Source organism: Sphaerodactylus townsendi, linkage group LG01 (genome assembly GCF_021028975.2).
Source record: "Sphaerodactylus townsendi isolate TG3544 linkage group LG01, MPM_Stown_v2.3, whole genome shotgun sequence".
In the NCBI taxonomy this organism is placed as follows: domain Eukaryota; kingdom Metazoa; phylum Chordata; class Lepidosauria; order Squamata; family Sphaerodactylidae; genus Sphaerodactylus; species Sphaerodactylus townsendi.
In genome coordinates, this window is record NC_059425.1 from 184,617,545 (window position 1) to 184,634,366 (window position 16,822).

Below are 16,822 nucleotides of genomic sequence, written 5' to 3' on the forward strand. Positions count from 1 at the left end.
CGACCCACAGGTTGAGAACCACTGCCCTAGACTTCAACTGCCAAGACTTCAACTACTGTAAATCCGGCAGTGGGCATCCATGAAGCCAATAAATGCCTAATATTGAGTGATTGTGACATAATTGTGTTCTGTTTTTGTTTCCTCGATCAGATTTGTCGAAACACTTAGTCCAAAACTATTGTGATGTAGAAGAACTCATGGAAGCAGGAAACATAAATCGGACAACAGCGGCCACCGGAATGAACGATGTTAGCAGTAGATCCCACGCTATTTTCACAATCAACTTCACTCAGGTGAAAGCCAGGAAAGAAATGACTTGGCGAGCAATGCATTTTTCTATCTTGTGTGACAATATAGTTGGGCTGATTGTTTACTTGGATTGTTCTAAGAGAAACCCCAGTGGTATTCACAAACAGATTTTATGGACACAGGCCTGGCACAGTGTGGGAAGGAGATCCGTGAACTGCATGTGGTGAGGACAGCCCAATTCAGAGTGTGTGGTGGCTAGCAATGATAGTTCTGTTTTGTTGTCTCCTTTTACCTCACAAGGTGTCTGTTGTGAGGAGGGGAACAGAAAGAGTTTGTAAGCTGCTTGGAAACTTTTTAAAGGAGAGAAAAGTGGGATATAAATTCCTTCTTCTTCTTCTTCTCCTCCTTCTCCTCCTCCTCCTTCTCCTCTTCCTCCTTCTTCTTCTTCGTCTTCGTCTTCATCTCAGTTTCAAGAGGGTTGCCATTCTCTCTGCCTCTTGTTTCCTTGCAGTATTACCTAACAAACATGTCATGGCTTCCTTTCCATTCACAGATTAGATTATTTATTTATCATTGTTTTGTATTATGGAGCAATTCAGTGAAATCATCAGTCTGTTTAAAATCTCAGTGGCTTAAAATGTAAATACAGTTTTTTTAAAAAATAAAAAATTATGTGTTAATACATAATTTAAAATCATAAACCAGTGTATAGCTTTCCCCAATATTGCAGTTCTGTTTCTGTTGAAAAAGCAAAATCTGACATAGGTGCTTGGTACGCCCACTGTGGACACTACTTTCCTATATAGTTTACCATTTCTTTAGAGTGTCCACACAGACATTTGGGGTTTCCGATCCATCCCCACTTATGTTGCAAGTATCTATATTGCCCATGTCCAGTCCTTACGCTATTTAATTTATGGCAAATTTTCCTCGGTGTATTAAACCCTGCCAGTAGTGTTTTGGGGTTAAAACCAACAAGTTCATTCTGTTGTCAACTGTCCTGCCATCTCTTTTTGCCATCCCATCTCTGTTTTCAATATGTTGCAGCATTATAGCTGGTGAATTTCTATATTTCAGTCTTTTACTTCGAAAAAATTTTGGGGTCTCATGAATTGGTAGTTGATCGCTATTTCTTATATTCTCCGATTCTTGTTAGAGTTGTGTAAGACCCGTCTCCTAAACTGCAACTGCAACTTAATGACCCAACTACCTTTATACACTGGGTGTGAGTTTGCCCCAAAGGGATGAACGTATGTGAACTAGGAGTGGAGCCTTTGAGAGAAAGTTTGGAAGGACTTGAATTGTGCAACCCGAATGGAATTGATCAGCTATCAGTGATGAATTACTGCACAAGAGGAGTGTACTCAGCATTTTAAAGCTAGAGTGCAGGTCCATGGGGCTTCTTCACCCTGGCAGAATTTGAGTGAAGCTTTAAACCAGTGGCTCTCAGCCTGTGGGTCAGGACCCCTTTGGGGGTCGAACAATCCTTTCACAGGGGTCGCCTGAGACTCTCTGCATCAGTGTACTCCATCTGTAAAATGGATAAATGTTAGGGTTGGGGGCAGAGGTGGGATCCAGCAGGTTCTCACAGGTTCCCAAGAGTAGGTTACTAATTATTTGTGTGTGTCAAGAGGGGTGACTAATTGGTGATTTTGCCATGTGATTTTTGCCTTAGTTACGCCCCTCCTCTCAGCAGTAGCACGCAGAACTTGAAGCAGTCTAGCAGGAGGTGGACCGGCGTGCGTGGCAGCCTGAGCCTGTGTATTCGTTTCCCGCCCAAGGACCAGCGCAGCGGCTGCGTCCTTGCAACAGCCCCGCCCAGGAATGCCCTGCCCCCATAATGCCCGGCCACTCCCCCGTCATGCCCCGCCCAGCCCCATTGGTGCTATGCCACAATTTGAATCCCACCACCATGGGAACCTGTTACTAAAATTTTTGGATCCCACCACTGGTTGATCACCACAACATGAGGAACTGTATTAAAGGGTCGCAGAATTAGGAAGGTTGAGAACCACTTTAAACACTTCGAAATTTCAAAAGTGAGCAGAAAGTTTATTGTTTTTAAGACCTGCTATGAGTTTATGTATGTTTTGTTGTTTCATTCTCATCTCCTTTATTGGCATAACATACTCACACACACACACACAGACAGTCTTGCGAATTTAACACAAACATTTCAACAAAATAAAAGATGATCTAGACTAGAGTATACAATATAAAATAGATACAGGGATAATAAAATCAGTAGTTGCCTTTTAAGATCTTTTCATGATTTCATAGCCCTTCTTAAACAGTTTGCCACTTTCTCAATTATTATTTATTTCAGATTTATCCCCGCAGGGCTCGGGGCGGGTCACAACAATCAATGAATACAATCCAATAATAAATTAGAATAAATTATGAGCTTTTCAGTGCAGTGGGTTCAGGGCCATACACTTTGCCACACAGTCAAGATGCTTTCTTGTACAGCCTTATTCACAACCTGCCCTATCTCACAAAATTATGAGTATAAATAAGAGAGGGGAAATTATAATAATAATAAAGAAGAAGAAGAAGAAGAAGAAGAAGAAGAAGAAGAAGAAGAAGAAGAAGAAGAAGAAGAAGAAGAAGAAGAAGAAGAGTTTGGATTTATATCCCCCCTTTCTCTCCTGCAGGAGACTCAAAGGGGCTGACAATCTCCTTGCCCTTCCCCCCTCACAACAAACACCCTGTGAGGTGGGTGGGGCTGAGAAAGCTCCGAGAAGCTGTGACTAGTGCAAGGTCACAGCTGGCATGTGTGGGAGTGTACAGACTAATCTGAATTCCCCAGATAAGCCTCCACAGCTCAGGCGGCAGAGCTGGGAATCAAACCCAGTTCCTCCAGATTAGATACACGAGCTCTTAACCTCCTACGCCACTGCTGCTAAATAACAACAACAACAACAATAATAATAAGCCTTTATTTGGCATAACAATAATCATAACACAATAAAAAACATGAGATAAAAGGTACACAAATACAAAGGTTTAAGATAGAATATAAATTATTGATTGTGCATCACCTCCAGTAAAAACCGTGCTACCAATTCACAAGTTTCATTGTCAGAATTGTCCAGAAGGAAAGGGAGCCTACCTGATTCTCCCATTTCGCTAGGTATCCTAGAAAGAATATTGGAATATTTTGATCTGATATTAGCAAATTTAGGGCAGCAAAGCAGTTGATGTGCCAATGTTTCAATTTGCTGTTCACCACAAGAGTATACCCTTTCGCTCATTTCCAAGTTGTTAAATCTACCACTCAATAATACGGAGGGGAAAACATTGAAGCGGCAAGTGTGAGGGCTCTTCTCTGCACAGGATTAGTCAAAAAATACAAACAGGGAGCCATCCTGTTTTGATGTAGGGGGATTGAAAGATGTGAGGGTGAACAAGTTTTCACAGCAGCCCTAATTAAATTAATCCATTCGCTTTCCAACAATTTTTGTTTTAACAAGTTGTAGGATTCTGAACTAGATAGCGGGAGGGGAAATTATGTTTGCTGCCCTGAAGTTCAAGGAAAAGTGTGATAAAGAATATAATAGTGATTTCAATTTTATGTATGATTAACTGTTTCTTTTAAACACATCATCCACAAAGCGGGAAAGGTATTGTGTGCATTATACTCGGCATACAATTATTCAGTAAGAAAGAAACTTCGACAACATCAGGAATATTTATCTTATTTGTCGTAATGGAGCGTAGATATTTATTGTGGATTTCTGCATAAAGTTTATGCATGTTAAGAAATGTGTTTATTTGAATGTCATCCGTTCGCATTTCTCTGGAACGTGTGCAATTTCGAAAGAAAACAAACTTTTAAGTGGAAGGTTTCCTGTGAATAACTTGAGCAGCAGTTCTATTGCCCAATAAAAGAAATGACAGAGTGTACACCTCCCTTCTGTTGCTAACGAAAACATTGGTATTTTCCCACTCCCCCCTGCGGGTTTCCTAGCAGGAGCAAAATGATAATTCATATCTCAACGCCCTGTGGTTGTTGCTTCTCCGACAGGCGAAGTTCGACGCTGAAATGCCATGTGAGACTGTTAGCAAAATCCATTTGGTCGACCTTGCTGGAAGCGAGAGAGCAGATGCTACCGGCGCGACGGGCGTTAGATTAAAAGAAGGGGGAAATATTAATAAATCTCTGGTGACGCTGGGAAATGTAATTTCTGCCTTAGGTACGTCTGCCTGTTTCTTGGTTTTGTTTCGTTTGTTGGTGCTCTCCTTGTCATCCGCCCTCTCTGACATCTCCCTTTATTTTCTCTCCTCCTCCGAAGCTGATTTATCTCAGGACGCTGCAAACTCTGTCGGAAAGAAGAAGCAAGTCTTCGTGCCTTACAGGGATTCCGTTTTGACGTGGCTTTTGAAAGACAGCCTGGGAGGAAACTCGAAAACAATAATGATTGCCAGTGAGTCTTTTTTTTTTAAAAAAAAGAAAAGATTTTCTAGAAATCCCAATTCTTGACTTTGCAAATGATGCATTAAGCGGTTGTGCTGTTTGCTGTTTTTAGCGCCATCTTCTTCACAAGCACGTTGTAGTCACAGTCAGACCATCTGCCAACGGCAGGAGCGGAGGGAAGAAAATGGTGCTAGGTGAAGACACAGACTGAGATGTTATTGAATACACCACCGGCTGCTGTTAAGCATCTTTCGGCAGGGACTCGTGCTGTGTGACACGGCGTCCTCCTGGTTTCTGTGTAGAACTTGGCTGTGTGGATGCCGATTGGCCATGCTGGCAGGGACTGATGGGAATTGTAGTCTGTGAACATCTGGAGTGCCATGGGTTGGCCACTCCTGTCATAATACCGTGTTTCCCCGAAAATAAGACAGTGTCTTATATTAATTTTTGCTCCCAAAGATGCGCTATGTCTTATTTTCAGGGGATGTCTTATTTTTCTGTATTCTGTTCGTCAGGCATGCTTCCAAACAAAAACTTTGCTACGTCTTACTTTCGGGTGATGCCTTATATTTTGCACTTCAGCAAAACTTCTACTATGTCTTATTTTTCGGGGATGTCTTATATTAGGGGAAACAGGGTATTTTGTTTACTTCATTTGTACCCTGGCTTCCTCACCAGTAGGGCCCGGCATAGCTTAAATCGGCCTCCTCTCCTCCATTTTATCCTCACAAGAGCCCTGTGAGGGGTGGGGAATCAAGCCTAGTTCTCCAGATTAGGGTCCACCACTCTTAATCACTACACTACACTGGCTCTCAAGGAAAGGAAAGGGAGGCCAGTGTTGCAAAATCATTGTTGTTCTTAACCATTGGGGGGCTAACCATCTCCATCCCTCAGGCCCTGTGGAGCTGAGCCAGGCTCTGCAAGACCCGGAACCAGAGGTGGGATCCAGCAGGTTCTCACCAGTTCCCGAGAGTGGGTTACTAATTATTTGTGTGTGCCGAGAGGGGGTTACTAATTGGGTCTGCTTTTCCGTTAGAAATTCCATTAGGTCCAAAAATCATAAAGTCCTGTTGTTTCCTATGTGGCTGGTTAGCGAAGGTAGAAAACGGGATAATTCTTCCTGTTGGGCTGTTTTAAAAACATGTTTTAGAAATATGGTAAAGTTCCTTGTTTAGGGAAAGTATCCTTCCTTTGATTTCTAGAAACAAAATTAAGTATTTGAAAGTATGAAGTATTTGACAGGCAGTCAATTGGAGGAGAAGTAGTTGTTTCTGTTGGCAGTAGACAATAGGACTTGCTATTATGAGTTTGAGTTTAAATTATGGACAGAAAGATACCAGCTGAAAATTAGGAACTTTTTTTTTACAGTAAGAGTTTTTTACAGTAACAGAGAAATTATTAATGCCCCGCCCCCGGAATGCCCAGCCACGCCCCCGTCGTGCCCCGCCCAGCCCCATTGGCGCTACGCCACTGTTTGAATCCCACCACCATGGGAACCTTTTACTAAAATGTTTGGATCCCACCACTGCCCGGAATTCATTCGACAGAGTTCCACTAAGCTGGGGCCTGTGGCTGAGACCTGGGGCAGGGCATTACATGTCGTAGCAGTATAATAGGCCGCCCACTTTCCATGTATCCTCATGAGTCTCCTGTGATTTTTAAGTGGAACGTGGTATTTTTTGGTGAACCTCTCTTTGAATTCGCTTCCTTCAGCTATTTCGCCTGCCGACGTCAATTACGGGGAAACCCTCAGCACCCTCCGCTATGCAAACCGGGCTAAAAACATCATCAACAAGCCGACCGTCAACGAAGATTCAAACGTCAAGCTGATCCGCGAGCTCCGAGCTGAAATCGCCCGACTGAAAGCGCTGCTGGCTCAGGGGAATCAGGTGAGCGTGCACGTGAGAGAGATCCAGGAAGTTTCTTTGATCTTCAAGATCTTTCGAAGAATGGTCCTTTTAATTTTACACTGGGTTTTTTGCATAAGCTGATCTAGCCTGGGTATTATCCTGACACAGTTTACACTTCAGGTGGTAAATTAGTTAGCAAGGTTGCTTTCATGTCAGAGGCGGGGGTACGGTTGGGGGAAACCTTCTGATTGGCCTCTGGAAATTTGTTTGCCAGTTTAGATTTTGAAAACAATTGCTTTGTGAGCAGCTACCTCCACAACACAATGCAAGGTAATCTCTGGCAGCCATTTTGTGTCTGGCTCTGCCTCCTTCAGCAGCCATTTTGTGATTCTAGCGAGAAATCTTAACCTGCTGTGAGTCTGTTACTACTTCCTGCAATGTAATGGCTCATTTCTGTAGGTCAGGGGGAAAAGTCTTGCCTTTGAGCATGTGCAAAGTAACCTTCCCTCACCCCTCAATCACCAGATCTAGCTTGATCCCCACAAGGAAGAAGAGTTGGAGGGAGAAACGGTGAATGGAATAATAGGACAGGGAAGAAGAAGAAGAAGAGTTTGGATTTATATCCCCCCTTTCTCTCCTGTAGGAGACTCAAAGGGGCTTACAAACTCCTTTCCCTTCCCCCCTCACAACAAACACCCTGTGAGGTAGGTGGGGCTGAGAGAGCTCCGAGAAGCTGTGACTAGCCCAAGGTCACCCAGCTGGCGTGTGTGGGAGTGTACAGGCTAATCTGAATTCCCCAGATAAGCCTCCACAGCTCAGGCGGCAGAGCGGGGAATCAAACCTGGTTCCTCCAGATTAGATACATGAGCTCTTAACCTCACACGCCGCAGAGAAAGTGATGGGTGTAGCAACAGGGGGAGGGGCTAGAGCCCCAGATGCCACTTTTCCACTGTCACGAGCGGTGCATTGCAGAGTTGTGCCCCCTGCCCCCCGGACCTGTGCCTCCACCCCTGAACTTCCTGTGGAGTTCAGGGTGGGGGTGCAGTTGATCGATGGTCAGTGGGGCTCACCTTGCCCCCAACCTCCCCATGAAGTCTGGGAGCACTCGGACCCATTTGATGGTGGCCTCAGTTGACCTAGGTCCAGCTTTAAACCGCAGGCATCAAGCTGAGTCCAAGCCTCACTGAGGCCAGGATTAAGCTGAGCAGCTGGGGCTAAGGCCTGTTCGATGCTGGAGAACTGTAAACTGCAGAATCAAAGCGCGCAGTTTAAAGATGGCCCCGGGGGAGCTGAGGCCAGTATGAAACGGGCTTTCATTCTCCCAGACTCCACGTGGGGTTCAGGGTGGGGTGCATCTGTGGAGGGGGGGCAGGCACCCAGGGTGAGCTCCAGTTGTGCATAGCTTCGCTCCTGAAAATACTTAAGCTTTTTTTTTAAAAAAAGTGAGAAAATAAGTTGGTTAGTACCTTGTTTCCCCAAAAATAAGACAGTGTCTTATATTAATTTTTGCTCCCAAAGATCCACTATGTCTTATTTTCAGGGGATGTCTTATTTTTCTGTGTTCTGTTCATCGGGCATGCTTCCAAACAAAAAAATTTGCTACGTCAATTTCGGGGCGTGCCTTATATTTCGCACTTCAGCAAAACCTCTACTACATCTTATTTTCAGGGGATGTCTTATATTCGGGGAAACAGGGTAACAAAGGGAAAAAAGATTCAAGAATAAGTAGCCACCTGAAGGAGAGGGAGAAGATAACAGGGAAACGCCATAAGAAGAAGAGTTGGATTTATATCCCCCCTTTCCCTCCTGTGAGGAGATTCAAAGGGGCTTACAATCTCCTTTCCCTTCCCCCCTCACCAAAAACATCCTGTGAGGCAGGTGGGGCTGAGAGAGCTCAGAAGAACTGACTAGCCCCAGGTCACACAGCTGGCGTGTGTGGGAGTGCACAGGCTAAACTGAACTCCCCAGATAAGCCTCCACAGCTCAAGCGGCAGAGCTTGGAATCAAACCCGGTTCCTCCAGATCAGAGTACATCTGCTCTTAACCACTACGCCACTGCTGTAAGGTGGTCAGGGACTTGTGGAAGAGGAGGGACTGGGGAGTGTGGAAGAAACAGCCAGGAGAAAATGGAACATTCCATAAGTCTGTGCTGCCAGCTTTATAATTTAACTTTATATCGGGCATATGCAGGAGAAATACTATATTTATTTACTGCATTTATACCTCACTTATCATGCCAATAGGATTGTGAGGTGGCTTACATCATTCTCCTGTCATACATGTTATAATCATCACAACTAGATGAGGTAGGTTAGGCTGAGAGGGGATGACTGGGTCAAGGTCACCCAGCAAGCTACCGTGGCAGACTGGGGATTTAAACCTGGGCTGTTTCCGCACGGCAACGGAATAAATTATGCCGGTGGAGGCTCGGGGACTGCTCCACGGCGCAGCCCCGCAGATCTGCCACACTGGAGAGGGTCGGAGGGCAGCAGTCGGAGGGCAGCAGTCGGAGGGCAGCGTGGGCGGGTCTCTGCAGCCCTCCAGAGTGGCGCTGGACAGGCAGGTCAGTGGAGGCGACGGGAAAAGCGGCGTCTTTCCGCTGGTGCGGCTCACACCACGCCGGCGGGAAGACGTTGCTTTTCAAAAACCTCGCTTGATGAGCCAGGTTTAAAGCGGCAGCTTCACGCTGCTCCGGGGCAGCCAGGACTGTGCAAACGCTTCCCCAGGGATGGCGTTTTTGCCGTCCCTGGGGCGCTGCATTCTGCCCATGTGGAAAGGGCCCTGATTCTGCCAGATCCTAGTCGAACACTGTAACCACTGTGCCATGCTGTCTTACCATGCAATGGATGACAAAACGAAGAACGTAAATGATGATGCTTCGCATGCGTACGTGTTTCCTGAAGTAATCGAGAGCTGTACTTTCCCTCTGCTTGGAAGGAATTTCTGCAGGGCAGGATAATCTTGTTAAATGTTCACTGAAGTCAGTCGGTAAATAACATTTGCTTTGCTCTCAACCTAGATCGCACTTCTGGATTCTCCGACCGCTTTAAGTATGGAAGAGAAACTTCAGCAAAATGAAGCAAGGGTAAGTTAACAGTTTGTCCAAAGGGTTCTGAATGTGGAAGAAGTGGAGAGTTTCTTAGGGTAGCCAAGTCTGTGTGGGGCTGCCCATGAACACTGTGTGGGAGCTACTGGTTGTTTAAAAAGTGACGGCAAGGATTTTTGTGGGGATGTCCCACTGGGAGTCTATTAAGCTGGTGTTAGATCATCTTTCTGCTCTCTGACACCCATTCCAACCCCTGGTTTTCCATAATTGAAGAAAAAATTGCCTCTATTGGACTGTCAGTGGATTCACTTTGCCCTTTGTCTTATTCAGAAGCTTATAGGAAATTAAAAGGTCAACTATTGGTTAGAGAGTTCTCTACCCTAATCACCGCAGCCAAGAAAATGTGTTCCCCCCTGTATTTTTCTCTTCCATTTGAACGGGGCCACTTAGCACACTACCTGTATTGCTTAATAAACCCTGTTCAAAGGAGAGCCATAATGCTCGCCAGGTTTAATGTTATGCCTTCTGCCTTGTTACATGGCAGATTTAATAAGCAAGAAAAGGCTAAAAGATTGTGCCCATGTAATGATGGCTCAGTTGAATCTCTGGCCCACCAATTACTTCTCTGTCTCAGATTCAAGGAAATCAGATCCAAGTATGTGAATCTTACTCCTTTACATTTACCCCATCTCCTCGATTTAATTAGACTACACTACTTGTTGGACAATCCTGATCCTTGTCTCTGTATGATAGTGGCAGACTTTCTCCTGGAAATTACTAAACGCCAGTAGATTTCCTTCGTCCTAACATGTATTTCCTGTATTGTATATGCTTTTTAATCTGTTTTTATTATTGTTGTACTGCTGTCTATGCCAATAAAGGCTTGCTTCATAAAGTTAGATCATCTTCTGGGCCCAATACATGGTGCTGCTTTTGACCTTTGAAGCGCTACACATTTTGGGCCCTGGAAACCTAAGAAACTCCCTTAACCACACAGAGGATCTTACATAGGGGACAGAGCTTGTCTGAGGCTTGACTAGGTAACCTAACGCAGGACCTTCTCTGCTGGATGGGTTTAAAGACCTGTCTATTCTAGACAGCATTTGATTTAGTTTAAGAGGGTTTCTATATATTTTTACATTAGCACTGTTGGGAAATCCACTTCATCACTGGGAAATCTCCTGTGCGAGAAATATTTCAGACATTATCTTTATTGCCTTTTGTTAACCTTCTTAAGGATGTTGTATGAGCTGATTCAAGGTAATTGCTGTAAACTTAATTTCTAGAAATCTGAACCAGGTTTCATGGTGGCCAGTCGCTAATATAACTCCCCGTTTATATTTGTTAATGAAAACTGTGCATTTAGTGTTTTTTAAAAAGCAGTTTTTCGGCTGAATGACTTTATTTTCTCGGACAAATTTCTTAAGAGGGGAAACACATCTGGGGAGAATGTCATGACTACTTATCAGCAGAGTGGAGCTATCCTTGAGTAGACAAGGAGGTCTAGTAGTCCAACTGCATACACTGCAGCCTCCCACCTTCTTAGGAATAAGACACACTTCACAAGTTGTTCTTTCCACAGGAAGGCTTTACTTGATAGTTGCAGCATAACACAATACAACACTATGCAAAGTTCTAAGCTACACAGGATAAGCAGAGTAAGCACTATGCACTAAGATAAGTCAGATCAGTAAGATAAGATAGATAAGTCTAAGATACATACAGAGTTCTATACACAGCTTTATAATGTTCATTCTAGGTACTTTGCCCAGCAACAGTCTTCCGGTAGGAACAGCGTCACAGTCTAAGGCACCAATCACGTTAAAGGTCAACTGTCACAAGTTATTACAGACTTTCTGTCTCCGGCTCTGTTGCTGACTTAGCTATGTGCTGCCTTATGAACCTTCTTTTTTCACATACCATGACACTGTAGCAACTCTGGTAGAGTTGCTACTCTGACCTTCCTTGCAGGTTTGTTGTGAGAACAAAATGCAAGACAGAATGGATTTTTGTTTTCTGAATAATGCTTTACTGTTTTTAGGTGCAAGAGCTTACCAAAGAATGGACCAATAAATGGAATGAAACCCAAAATATTCTAAAAGTAAGGCTTGCTTTTACATGTTTCTGTTTTTTGTACGTCTGAATGTTTCATGTGGATTCCTGAGCTTTAAACGTCAGTTTGTGTGGAATGGAGTTGGGTGCAGCACAAAATTTAATGCAGCCCAGCTGGAATTAAAAAACTCCAGTCGGTTAAATCTGATTTAAACTATCCTTTCTTGGAGAGCTTAAGTTAGAAGCTTAAGGGAAAATTTGACTGATGGATACTTTATTTATGTGAAGGAGAACTCTGCAGGAGCCCACCAGTTTTCTGAAATGTGATTTACAATTTTTAACACCACATATGAACACACTTTTCTTTGTAAACAAGACTGATAATGCTCATTTACTGAACTTGAAACTCTTCATAAGAACATAAGAAGAACTCTTCTGGGTCAGACCAGTGGTCCATCTAATTAAGCAACCTGTCTCACAGAGTGGCCAACCAATTCCTCTGGAGGCCCAGCAGCCCAGCATAGAGGCCAAGACCTTCATAAGAACCTCAAAAGAGCCCTGCTGGTTCAGACCAGTGGTCCATCTAGTCTAGCATCCTGTCTCATCCAGTGGCCAACTAGGTCCTCTGGAGGCCCAGCAGCAGAGCATAGAAGCCAACACCTTCATAAGAAGATATGAAGAGCCCTGCTGGATCAAACTAATGGTCCATCTAGTCCAGCATCCTGTTTCATACAGTGGCCAACCAGATCCTCTGGAGGCCGAACAGCCCAGCATAGAGGCCAAGACCTTCATTAGAACCTCAAAAGAGCCCTGCTGGTTCAGACCAGTGGTCCATCTAGTCTAGCATCCTGTCTCACCAAGTGGCCAACCAGGTCCTCTGGAGGCCCAACAGCAGGGCATAGAGTCCAAGACCTTCATAAGAACATCAGAAAAGCCCTGTTGGATCAGACTAGTGGTCCATCTCAACCAGTGTCCTGTCTCACCCAGTGGCCAACCCGTTCCTCTGGGGGGCTAACAGCAGAGCATAGAGGCCGAGACCTTCCCCTGATGTTGCCTCCTGGCACTGGGATGCAGAGGTTGACTGCCTCTGAATGTGGAGGTTGCCTTTAGTCACCAGGACTAGAAACCACTGACAGGCCTCTCGTCCATGGATCTAAGCTCCTTTTTCAAGCTGTCTTAGCCTGTGGCCATCACTACATGCTCTGACATGCCTTTTTGGGAGATCTTGCTTCTGAAAATATTAAAATATTGAATAGGTGTTGGCAAAGGGAAGCCTTCATGAAAACGACTGAGGACATCATATTTTTAAGGTGGATATTTCTCCAGCTAGTATTTTGTTATTTTGGAGTTCCCCATATTGTAAAATGTCACATTTTTGTTAAGTGCATGAGTATAAAGTATTTGTGTCACACTTGCAACCGATGTTCTCTGAAGGGGAGGCGCCCAGGGACTCGCAAAAGAAGGAAAATGGCTTTTATTAATCTTTATTGAACGTAATAATAATAATGCATCGTCATAACATATCCAATATATCAAAAGTCAAATATATCACATATAAAGCCATTTTCATATAATCTGTTAAAAGAAAACAAAAAGAAAAATATATCTGATTCACTTCCTGCCAACCTCATATTTTTACCTTATAATAATTTCTACTAATCCTTACTCCTGATTCTTATTACTCCAACCTCTAAATCTGACATAATTTGACGTATGTACTATTGCTAGGATTTGTATATTAAATTACACAACTACTGTACCCTTATATTCCCCTACTTTATACATATATGTATTCATCTATGCCAGGGGTGTCCAACTCTGGTGCCCCACATGTTCATGGACTACGATTCCCATCAGCCCCTGCTGTGCTGTCCCTAACTTCATGTGTTCTTTGAAAAGCGGGTTAGCTTGGTGGCTGGAGTGTCTTCCATCAAGTGCACCTAGTTCCCCAACTTTCACGTTATCTAGGCTCACCTGATCTGGCCACACTCAATTCAGGCTTCTGTAACCTCATAACTGCATTAATGTGACTCTATGTGGGACTGTTCTTAAATGCAACCTGGAAACTACAGCTGGTCCAGAATGCAGCAGTCGGACTACTGTCAAGCTCACACAAAATTGGCCATGCTGGCAGGGACTGATGGGAATCATAGTCCATGAACATCCGGGGTGCCAGAGTTGGACACCCCTGATCTACACCTCTGATTAGATACTGATCTGTACAGTTCAGTATCTAAATATTGTAGATATATTGACGAATGGGATATGATTGAAGTCTATAAAATTATGCATGGGATCGAAAATGTTGACAGAGAGAATTTTTTCTCTCTTTCTCACAATACTAGAACCAGGGGGCATTCATTGAAAATGCTGGGGGGAAGAATTAGGACTAATAAAAGGAAACACTTCTTCATACAACGTGTGATTGGTGTTTGGAATATGCTGCCACAGTAGGTGGTGATGGCCACTAACCTGGATAGCTTTAAAAAGGGCTTGGACAGATTTATGGAGGAGAATCTATGGCTACCAATCTTGATCCTCTTTGATCTGAGATTGCAAATGCCTTAACAGACCAGGTGCTCGGGAGCAGCAGCAGCAGAAGGCCGTTGCTTTCACATTCTGCATGTGAGCTCCCAAGGCCACCTGGTGGGCCACTGTGAGTAGCAGAGTGCTGGACTAGATGGACTCTGGTCTGATCCAGCAGGCTAGTTCTTATGTTCTTATGAATGCATGAAACCTTTTCTTTCCTTAGTATGACTCGCAAGGGGATTCCAATCCTTAGAAAAGTTTTCTAAACTTTTAAATGTGAAAAATGTCGATAGTTTATCTACAGTGGTGTATTCCAGCAGTTTATTCAGCCAGGAAGGAAAATGCCTTTGCTCCCCATCATAACCAATCTGCTTCTTTCATCCCCCCATTCTCCCATCTCCCTCCTCCTGGCTCACTTCTGTCTTCCTTCTGTCACACGGTATTTTGAGTTGCTATTCCAAGTGTTGTCCAAACTTTGGTGCAGGTTTGTTTTGTGTTTTTGAGCATTGTCCGCTTTGGGGAGGGTTTTTACCCCCAGAGGGTTTTTTTTTAAATCAACCTCGTGGTCCATCTTCGTGTTTCAGGCATATTGATTATGCTGTTTCCCTCCTCCCTTAAAGCCGTCCTGCTGGCATTTTATAAAAGGCAGCCAGTCCGTTGCCAGTATGTTCAGCGCTGCCCGCCTTGCCAATAACATTACGGCTTCACGCTTTGAAGTAAAGTATGCGCAATCTGGAGTGCGGCATGGCACCGAGAGCCGCCTGGCAGATGGCATGGCAGAACGAGCTGATTTGCTTAATTTCTGTCCAGAGATTGAATTGGGAATTGGAACATACATATCATTTCAGAACTGTGGAGCAGCTTTTATACTGTAAGGTCGGGTTTTTGTTGGGTTTTTTTGCGGTTCGTCTTGACGGGGGGAAAAAAGGATCTTTGAAAATGGTTCCCTTTTTAAAACTCGATCATCTTTGTTTGGGCCGCTCCTGTTTTGATGTGTCACTCATGTGGAACAGGCGTACGTTTCGTATTTTAATTGGCGTCTATGTGTCAGGCTTGCTTCTGGGGAAATGGAAGCATCGACTCGTTTATCTGCTCCACTTTACTGCTGCATGCTAACCCCCCACCCCCCCACCCCCCCCCCCCCCCCCCCCCCCACCCCCCCCCCCCCCCACCCACCCCCCCCCCCACCCCCCCCCCCCCCCACCCCCCCACCCCCCCCCCCCCCCCCACCCCCACCCCCACCCCCACCAACCCCACCACCCACACCACCCCCCCCCCCCCCCCCCCCCACCACCCCCACCCCCCCCCCCCCCCCCCCCCCCCCCCCCCCACCCCCCCCACCCCCAACCTCCCCTCCCCCAAACCCCCCCCCCCCCCCACCCCCCCCCCCCCCCACCCCCCCCCCCCCCCACCCCCCCCCCCCCCCACCCCCCCCCCCCCCCACCCCCCCCCCCCCCCACCCCCCCCCCCCCCCACCCCCCCCCCCCCCCACCCCCCCCCCCCCCCACCCCCCCCCCCCCCCACCCCCCCCCCCCCCCACCCCCCCCCCCCCCCACCCCCCCCCCCCCCCACCCCCCCCCCCCCCCACCCCCCCCCCCCCCCACCCCCCCCCCCCCCCACCCCCCCCCCCCCCCACCCCCCCCCCCCCCCACCCCCCCCCCCCCCCACCCCCCCCCCCCCCCACCCCCCCCCCCCCCCACCCCCCCCCCCCCCCACCCCCCCCCCCCCCCACCCCCCCCCCCCCCCACCCCCCCCCCCCCCCACCCCCCCCCCCCCCCACCCCCCCCCCCCCCCACCCCCCCCCCCCCCCACCCCCCCCCCCCCCCACCCCCCCCCCCCCCCACCCCCCCCCCCCCCCACCCCCCCCCCCCCCCACCCCCCCCCCCCCCCACCCCCCCCCCCCCCCACCCCCCCCCCCCCCCACCCCCCCCCCCCCCCACCCCCCCCCCCCCCCACCCCCCCCCCCCCCCACCCCCCCCCCCCCCCACCCCCCCCCCCCCCCACCCCCCCCCCCCCCCACCCCCCCCCCCCCCCACCCCCCCCCCCCCCCACCCCCCCCCCCCCCCACCCCCCCCCCCCCCCACCCCCCCCCCCCCCCACCCCCCCCCCCCCCCACCCCCCCCCCCCCCCACCCCCCCCCCCCCCCACCCCCCCCCCCCCCCACCCCCCCCCCCCCCCACCCCCCCCCCCCCCCACCCCCCCCCCCCCCCACCCCCCCCCCCCCCCACCCCCCCCCCCCCCCACCCCCCCCCCCCCCCACCCCCCCCCCCCCCCACCCCCCCCCCCCCCCACCCCCCCCCCCCCCCACCCCCCCCCCCCCCCACCCCCCCCCCCCCCCACCCCCCCCCCCCCCCACCCCCCCCCCCCCCCACCCCCCCCCCCCCCCACCCCCCCCCCCCCCCACCCCCCCCCCCCCCCACCCCCCCCCCCCCCCACCCCCCCCCCCCCCCACCCCCCCCCCCCCCCACCCCCCCCCCCCCCCACCCCCCCCCCCCCCCACCCCCCCCCCCCCCCACCCCCCCCCCCCCCCACCCCCCCCCCCCCCCACCCCCCCCCCCCCCCACCCCCCCCCCCCCCCACCCCCCCCCCCCCCCACCCCCCCCCCCCCCCACCCCCCCCCCCCCCCACCCCCCCCCCCCCCCACCCCCCCCCCCCCCCACCCCCCCCCCCCCCCACCCC

At 48.7% G+C, this 16,822-nt stretch overlaps 1 protein-coding gene across 1 annotated transcript in view; it reads left to right on the forward strand.

The window, feature by feature from the left end:
* The window catches only part of LOC125438173 (kinesin-like protein KIF16B), a 32,010-nt gene extending 17,614 nt beyond the window's left edge, over positions 1-14,396 (forward strand). The window contains exons 4-10 of the mRNA XM_048506419.1: positions 151-293; positions 4,277-4,445; positions 4,545-4,676; positions 6,380-6,555; positions 9,536-9,601; positions 11,604-11,663; positions 14,367-14,396. Of these exons, the coding sequence (XP_048362376.1) occupies positions 151-293; positions 4,277-4,445; positions 4,545-4,676; positions 6,380-6,555; positions 9,536-9,601; positions 11,604-11,663; positions 14,367-14,396 (776 nt within the window). The remainder of the gene's footprint in view (positions 1-150; positions 294-4,276; positions 4,446-4,544; positions 4,677-6,379; positions 6,556-9,535; positions 9,602-11,603; positions 11,664-14,366) is intronic.
* The last annotated feature ends 2,426 nt before the right edge of the window (positions 14,397-16,822 follow it).